We start from the raw sequence: 8,810 nt of genomic DNA, 5'->3' as shown, positions 1-8,810 counted from the left end.
CGCGCAGAGCGCAGACGCATTCGATGCGTGCATTCCGCCCTCTCCCCCAAATTCCCCTCGGGTTCCCGTCGCGCGACAGTGACCCCCACCGCGCCCATTCATCCCCGTGCATTCACGACGAAAAGCGACGACGCCCCGACTCGCGAGGAGAGAAATCCCTCCCGACGCTCCCGTATCCCCTTGATCAATACTCGACTTCCTCCGCGCCAACCGCGAATATCCTCACGATCCTCTCTGGACCGCGCTCGAGTTTCGGCATGCTGAATAGAATAGGATATACATACGTCGAGACAAAAGAACCGCCGAGATGTCGGTGTAAAGGGCGATTTGTGTGCAGCGTCGAGAGATTGAATAAATAAACAGTACGACGCGACGCCGCGGTCCATGTAACATGTAACTGATACTGAACCGTTGTATGAAAAAGCGCCAATAGTTTTGCCATTTTATTTTTAAATCAATCGATTGAACGAAATTATGAAAGAAAGACTTATTGCGAAATGCCATTTTTTATTTATTTTAAAGAAACAGAATGAAAATGCTCATATTATGTTATATTTAAAAGAGAATGAATTCTATATACTGTTAGAAAGACAATTTTATCTAGACAAGTGTTGAAAGAAAAATATCCATACTTTGTCTCATTTTACACAAGAAACGATTTTCTTTTCCGATGAAAAAAAAAACCTTTAGACAAGATTAGGATTTCGTATCAAAGCGGACCTTTTTCTATTACAAAGGACACGTCGTTGGCAGAAGACAAATGTTCGTGCAGAAAGCGTTTATTTCACGACTGACAGCAACCTCAGTTAAATGCTAGGATATTACAAGTAAAATCAACAATTGTATCGACTTCCCGAAAAATACGATTGACAGCGGGGATTTTCATCAGAAACATTAATTAATAGAACGAATTTATATTGTAGAATAATATAAAATAAAATGCGATCTAATTGCAAACCTATTACATATGTTTATAAAATATTCATCGGACTTTTTCCTAAAAATGGCAATGTAATGTAGATTTTGTACGCAAATAAAACGATTTCAAATTGCTATAGGCAAAACCTTTTCACGATTGATCGGAGAATAATTTTAAATCAATAGTCATCGCTAATGCCCGCCGATTGCATGCTGGTTTTATGACTGACTACCCGTTTATCGCTCCCTTTTCCTACCAATATCGGATACAGCTGTAAAATATGCCCACGATGCCGCGCCCACACATATTCATGTGTTTATGAGTACTTAACAGGCTACGCAAGAACGTCAGTAGTCTAAAGATCATGTAGGTGAAGGGTTTGAGATTTAAGCATCTTAAGCATAGCTTCACATGTCTTGTATGCCAATAGCAACGAATCCTTGCTACGCGCATAATTATGTAAATATTATAAGAAATTACATTGGTGATTGTGCAAAAGGTATTAGATCTTTCTAACTTGAATACATTCATAGAATCAACCGTTAGTCAATTGAAATGAAAATAATCATAAATCAATCAATATAAAAATTGCTAGAAAATAAATATGCGCATTGACTTTATGACATATTGGACATATGATTCAAATGTTTCTTATAAAACTTTATATATTAATTTTCTATGTAAAAATTGAATATATATAATACCAAATTAAATATTGATTCAGTTCAATTAAAAAATCAATATTTATATATATATAATTTATATGGATACGAAAAATACCTCGAACGTAGGTTAGACGAGGAGGGCGAGTCGACGTGCAGAATTTTCTTTTCCTTCTTTATGAGAATAGCCTGTCAAATGCTGTATAATGTTGAACTTCCATGCAATCACAAAGTAGAATATTTTCCTTCCGCAAATACATACAGCGTAATCACTCGGAAGCCGATTGCTAAGTATTAAGTAGCTATCATCCTATGAATGTTTTCCATTCGCGAGACGGATTTCCAATTTTCGATTGTTTCCTGGTTGTCACGATGCTGCTCATAAAACAGGAAGTGGATCAGTTAGTCACAATGCATACATGCGTTTTTTTCTCTTGTCTGTATGTATGTCTATAAGCATACGCCACGTCGTGCATTGCTATGCATCTTAATACACGTCAGACTAGAGAAATGCTAAATAAAGTTGCATTCGCAGCAATAACCAAAATGGAATCAAAATATGAAAAATACAATTGTATCTCTACGAAAGTGCTGTACCATAAAAAGAGCGAATATAAAGATATGCTCGGTGCTGAATGTAGGGTTACTACATTTTACAGCAAGATAGAGACGCCTTCTTCCGCTAACAAAGCATTTTCTCTATAATCATAAATAATAACATGCATGTATATGTCATGAAACTGCACGGACTGTAGATACAGAATAGCGGAATGATAAAAAGTGTGCATACGCGGAAAGTCATAATATCGTGGCATCACAACAATGTCAAACAACGGTATAATTGGAACGCACTCTACAAAAGAAAGAAGTCAATAATCGAAATATTTTTAGATATCTTATTTGCAATATATGTGATTAAATTATAATCTTCCAAATTTACATAAAAGATATTAATAAACTTTTACCCCTCACATGTTTTCCCGATATAATATTATGTGTATATTATTCATTATCTCTTTAATAAAAAAATCTTCTTTTTTTTAAACAATAGCTCTGCTACATTGAGAAAACGCTCAAGTTTATGAAAGAAAATTATAAAAATGCAATAAAGATGAACTGGTACCAGGAGGCACCAGTTGGCGTGCCTAAAGATTCGGTCCTAAGCTCTGCCATGCTCTGATTATTACAGCGTTTATCGATTGTACCATGCTTCTATTTTTGATATCTTGTCCCCAAAAACCCGATAAGTTGACTGAATTATAATAATCCATACATAGAAATTGCTCGCGTGCGTTAAACCGTTTCTACGATGGCAGTAATGCTCGCAGTTGATTCTAAATCTATCAATTGTACAAATAATACGAGATTTGTATTTCGAATATAAATAAGAAATTTTAATACTTTGGATAATTTTTGGTTAAGTTTTAACATAACAATATTTCCTTTAATCCAACACCGGATTAAAATAATGGCCAATAAAATCCCGTTCTTCCAGAAAACTTTTTTTTCAAACATAAATTTAGTGAGTCGATTTCAAGAGCGCTGATATATTTTGTGATTTACATCACAATAATACATGAAGAGAAAGTCTTGATTCAAATATAAAAATATAAAATATATATATAAATATATGGTTAAAAGAGGCGATAGCGTCTCGTCTTGAAAATTCAACAAGCTCTCGCGCGAATATTAAAGGTTATCACAGAATTTCCGATTGGAAATCTTTGATTGATTTCATTCTCGTTATTATAGTTACCACATTATATATGTTTTGATTGAAAGAGAGAAACTTACACATATGTCCAAAGATTGCTATGCCTCTTAATCAAATAAAGCGCATTTATATTTATATACGTTTATTCACTTGCGCATCATTATGCGATGTCTCCAGTATTAGAACTGCCGGTAAAGTCACTATTTGGTACGTCTATATTAGCATGGATACGCACTAAATGGTGACTTTATCAACAGTCGAAAAGTGACTGTTCCAGGTTCCAGTCCAGGTTCCAGAATTCTCAAAAGTGGGAATTGGGAATGAGAAATAAAGCTGTGTTAGCTGTCAGCTGTTGTGCGGAACATTTCTCTTCATTTTGACTTTCTGTTATCCACGTGGTGATATTTAAAAGCGTAAACGATATTTAAATAATTGATGACATCTAATCTTCGTGTTTCAGTGAAGCTCAAATAGAGATTTAGTTGGCGATGGCGGAAATATCGTCCGAACGGTATCAGAAATTTTTGTTGTATCTATAATATAGAGAGAGTGACAGAGAGACAGAGAGAGAGAGAGAGAGAGAGAGAGATGCTAAATTATTAATAAAGTATATTCGATTATTGACAATATCTTATTTTATCTATATATATAGAGACCTTAATTCTAAGAGATCGTCGTACATTGATTGGGATGAATATTTCATGGCTATAGCGTTCCTTTCCGCAAAACGGAGCAAAGATCCCTGCACCCAGGTCGGCGCGTGTATTGTTAATAATGATAAACGAATTGTCGGCATTGGGTATAACGGAATGCCCATGGGATGTGATGATGATGAGTTTCCATGGGGAAAGAGCTCTCGCAACGGTTTAGATACAAAATATCTTTACGGTACAATATATGATAAACATAATATTTTTTTACAAGATACACATATACACATAAAAATGATAAACGAGATATTATTTAATTATTAAGAATTCGTATCAATTCATTGGTGTTGAATTGTAGTATGTCATGCAGAAATTAATGCAGTTCTAAATAAGAATTCAAGCAATGTTAAAGACTGTACAATGTATGTTGCTTTGTTTCCATGCAACGAATGTGCGAAAGTAATAATACAATCTGGCATAAAAACAGTAATATACATGTCGGATAAAAATGCTCATAAAGTTGAAGCAATAGCTGCAAAGAAAATGTTTGACGCTGCTGATATAAAGTATAGGTATTGTTAGTTGGAATGGCTGTGGTTAATTTATTGCTACAATAGCAAGATCTCCTTTTATAGCAAAAATTCATTAATTTTCTTTTAGGCAATATATCCCCAAAAATCAGAAAATAGAAATTAATTTCAGTGATATTAATTGGAATGAGATGAGTCAATTACCACAAACTCCAACAAAACCAGAAGATTAAAAAAGGAAGATTAAAATTATCATATCAATCATTATTGTATCATGTGTATATGAACTAATATGAATACTAATTGTATCTTATTTTTGTATGTTTTATTCTTTTACAGAATATATTTTACCTAAATAAATCGCTATATATATAAAGCATAAAAATATACTAATCCTCTCTTAGAATTGCGAAAAACACAATAAAAATTAAGAGGCTTCTTCTATCAGAACACATCATGGTAGCATGTACAATAAAAAAAATTTTTTTTTTTCCATGTTTCTATTCATTTATTTATTTTTTCATTTGACATTTCATAAGTTGAATCTTTCCATGTAATGTTAATCACCAGATAGCACGTGAAAGTACAACTTGTGATTGTATTTATTGGATATTGATTTTTTTGAAAGATCAAACATTAATATTTACATATAAAAGTTAATTAAGAGTAGGTACAAATGCAGGCAAAGCAAACCTGCTCTTTTTTCAAACTTTACAGATCTGATAAGTCCTGTTTTCTTTTTTGACCTTAACATGAGCATTCAGAAAATAAATAAAACAATATACAGAAAGAGTGAAATGATTGCAATAGACTAACAAGAAAAAACTCAGGATTAAACTCCATTGATCCAAGAAAAACTTGAAGATTATAGAGCAAATAAAAGTATTATTATACTCAGGTAAAACTCACTTTATAGTTCTGACAAGTTTCACTAAATTGATAGAATTCAGTTCTCTGAGCCTTCCCTTGTAAAATAGAATCAAGTATATGACACAAGTCTATTTATGCGTTTTACCTGCTGTACAAATATAATTAATGATAATATTCTTATGGCATAATGTAATAAGAAATATGTAACAATGTTTATTTTTTCTTTGAATTAAGCGGACTACGGTAAATTAGTTTTACATGATATAATTTATGGTGATGCAATATAATTAAAGGAAATGGTTAAACATAAGGATTTTTGATATATATATATATATATATATGTATGTATGTGTGTATGTGTGTTAATATGTGTTTTATGTACATACTATACATTCGAATTCGTTCAATTAAAATGTTATCCCACTTAATTCCTCAGTGAATATAATGCGAGGAAAAGTTAGAGACAATGAGCATGATTATATTACGGAATCTGAGAATTCATCACATAGAAATGTCTTCCGTATTACAGAAAATTGAGATTACATATCAGTGTAGAATACTATGCATCGTAAACCGACGTCAAATCAATGAATAATGTTTAGAATATTATTTATTATGTTTAAATGTTGATATTATATTTCATGTCAGTACTTTTCCACTTTTGCTATACATTTGATATCATATATCAATCATTATATCGGAGTGAACAATATATATGAATGCAATATATATGTATAATGTCACTCTGTTTTATGAAACAAAATATTTGAGTAAATTCTAAAGATATGTAGACTACTTTGTAACATCGAGTATAAATGACAAATTTTACATTCGATTATATTTTAATAATGAGGTCAGATATCTATGCACGTAAAAAGTGCAAAAGTAATTTATTTAATAAAAATTATTAGTGATCAAAAAATTCTGTGTGATGAATCCAATTATATCCATAGAGATGGAAGAGAGAGAGAGAGAGAGAAAATATATGGTCTAGAGAGAATAACTCAGAGAGAAAATAACCCAAGCTAGTATAATATTGTTTAGGGATTAAAAGGCAAATCTAGAGTCACTTTTGACAAATTCGAATAAATTCGCAATTAGCACTATTTATTTTCTATGTTTTGATGTTTGTGTCTATATGCACGTGATAAAAGTTTTTATATTGAGGTAACAACCTCCGGTAAAGATTGGAGCAACTAATATGTAAGCTATCAAGAACACTTGGAATTACACAGAGTTCAATACTCTCGATTATAGAAAAAAATATCTAAATAAATCAAATTTAAAAAGATTAAAATTTTCGGTATAGATACATGGTCATGATGTCCAATTACATTTTTTAACAAAATATATAATTGTGTATATATAATATAGTTTACGCATTATATTCTAGAGATAAATTGCCAATATAATCGATCTTATTTCAATGAAATTATTCCATCGATTTTCGATTTCTCGTTTTACGATAATAGCCGGTATGAGATACTTTACGGGTGAAAGAGAGAGAGAAAGAGAGAGTAAGGTAAATATAACTAATACAATAAAACATAGATACCTATTATATGTTTATGATTATTGTATGACGTGTTTGAGTAGGTGATTAACATTCAGATAATATTCATCAGCGGCAAATTCACTCGTCGCTCATTGAAAGAAAGTCGTAAGACATATACACTTATAGTATTTGAAATATGTACAAACATTATTAATAGCTTGGTAGTACCTATGGTCATTTCGTATCGAAAATGTTTTTACGGAAAAATTGAAAACTTAAAAATAGCACATTATTTCCGAAAATTAAACGAGGTAATTATAACATCCCTTAACTTGTACCGATAGCCTTTAAACCTTTAGTGTTCATTAAAATTTCCGCAATCCGTCGATGTATACATGTACGATGATAATCGTTATCAGCACACTAACGACTGTTCGATTTATGATATACTTTGGTAGTTGGCGTATACGATACGCAGTTTGTCGTTTCTATAATAACTTTCACAGAGACTTTCGCAAACAGACACTACTTATTTATTGACTTCTCGATGGAATATCAGGGCTCCAATCCAAACGTAGATCATTACCCTGAGCAAAAACACAGGAATAAAATATGTATCTAAGAGGAAAAGCGTTAGGTCATTTTGTTCATTCGAATCAAAGTTTATGGGTGAGGCGAACCAGAAGTTAGTACACGATGTGGGAACAGAGTCCATCCAAATGCGGCGACGGACATGCACGGTACAGTACTCGGTACTCGATCGTCTAGCGTTTTGCGGCCTCTACATAGTAGAGTATTATGTAGGCATCGCTGGAAATTGTACACCTTAATCTCGAGTAGAAATATTCGCATAGAACGCGCGTATGTATGTATACAAGTCTTGTCTTTTTGTACCAATGTGTTAGTCTCGCACGCGTTATTTTACACACTGCACGTCTCGTACACAAAACAATTCGCACTTTCGTCGACTACACCCCTCCCGCTTTGATCTCCATCCCTCTTTTCGCATTTAGCGTTGCCGCACACAATAAGTAGAACGTGAATCAAATTAATAATCGATCTCGATTGTTAACTAATATTTAGCTAAGTCGTCATCTCTTATCCCTTTTTTTCATTCTCATAACATTCCGGACCACATTGAAAACCATAGATGGGTCCGCGTCGTATTATAATTTATTAAGATTGTTTGTCCAGTATTGTTCTAGCACTGTTCGCACTACGTGCGAAATATTCTCGAGGAACCAGTTTCTGTATAACACATGCTTTACTCGATTGGTTATTTCGCCAATTTCGCTTCATTTGTTTTTGTCACGACACCTAAAATATGATTTTAAGTTCTCTAGAGCAGATTAGAACGCTCCGCACACCAGCTCCTCATTGACTCGCCTAACTACGGATAGCAATTCAGTGACGCTGCAATAGCGCGTGCCTGGATCAGTTTTTAATCGAGTTCTCTTTCTCTTGATGATTGTTGGCTTTCGGCTCGGGCGGCCGAAACGCGGTGGCGAACGGGAACCGCACGTGACATTTCGCCACGTAATCGGCTATCGTATCGTCGCAGTGTCCGAAGTCGCCGTTACGCAATGCCTCAAGCACCTTTGTGCAGTTCTGCAACGTCACGCCTTCCAGATTCTCAATGTTTGTCGCGAGGGATAGCGCTTTCGTCTGTGCGGATGGGTCTAGGACATACAACATCCTCGCGGCTTGCAACAGATGCGCCAGCGAATTCCTATTCTTCTTCAAGTATTCGGCATTTAATTGAGCCGTCTTTGTACTGGAGAAGATCCCGACAGTCTGACGTTTTACAACTTCGCCTACCGCTCCTTCCAGCTGCATTTTGCTGGTATGCAGCAGAAAACGCACCAAACACGTATGCAAATCTGGATTGTTCGCATCCAGCCTATGAGCGCGTTTTATCGAGCGTAACATGAGAAGAGTGCGACCTGTAAGAGAAATAGACATTTACTATC

General features: G+C 34.1%; 2 protein-coding genes across 2 annotated transcripts in view; one reads left to right on the top strand and one right to left on the bottom strand.

Moving 5' to 3' along the window:
• Positions 1-3,665: 3,665 nt before the first annotated feature.
• LOC115239264 (deoxycytidylate deaminase) lies at positions 3,666-4,835 on the top strand. The gene is made up of 4 exons (XM_029813702.1): positions 3,666-3,806; positions 3,948-4,183; positions 4,304-4,517; positions 4,606-4,835. Exons 1-4 carry the CDS (start codon positions 3,784-3,786, stop codon positions 4,706-4,708), a joined length of 576 nt encoding a protein of 191 aa, XP_029669562.1. The 5' UTR covers positions 3,666-3,783; the 3' UTR covers positions 4,709-4,835.
• A 1,161-nt stretch (positions 4,836-5,996) lies between these two features.
• The window catches only part of LOC115239263 (N-alpha-acetyltransferase 15, NatA auxiliary subunit), a 35,701-nt gene continuing 32,887 nt past the window's right edge, over positions 5,997-8,810 (bottom strand). Inside the window, exon 11 of the mRNA XM_029813701.1 lies at positions 5,997-8,783. Coding sequence (XP_029669561.1) covers positions 8,275-8,783 — 509 coding nt within the window. The 3' untranslated portion in view covers positions 5,997-8,274. The remainder of the gene's footprint in view (positions 8,784-8,810) is intronic.

The sequence above is a fragment of the Formica exsecta genome, unplaced genomic scaffold, assembly GCF_003651465.1.
Source record: "Formica exsecta isolate Colony F162 unplaced genomic scaffold, ASM365146v1 scaffold37, whole genome shotgun sequence".
NCBI lineage: Eukaryota > Metazoa > Arthropoda > Insecta > Hymenoptera > Formicidae > Formica > Formica exsecta.
The sequence above is the reverse complement of the archived record's forward strand: the minus strand, read 5'-3'. Positions and strand labels throughout refer to the sequence as shown.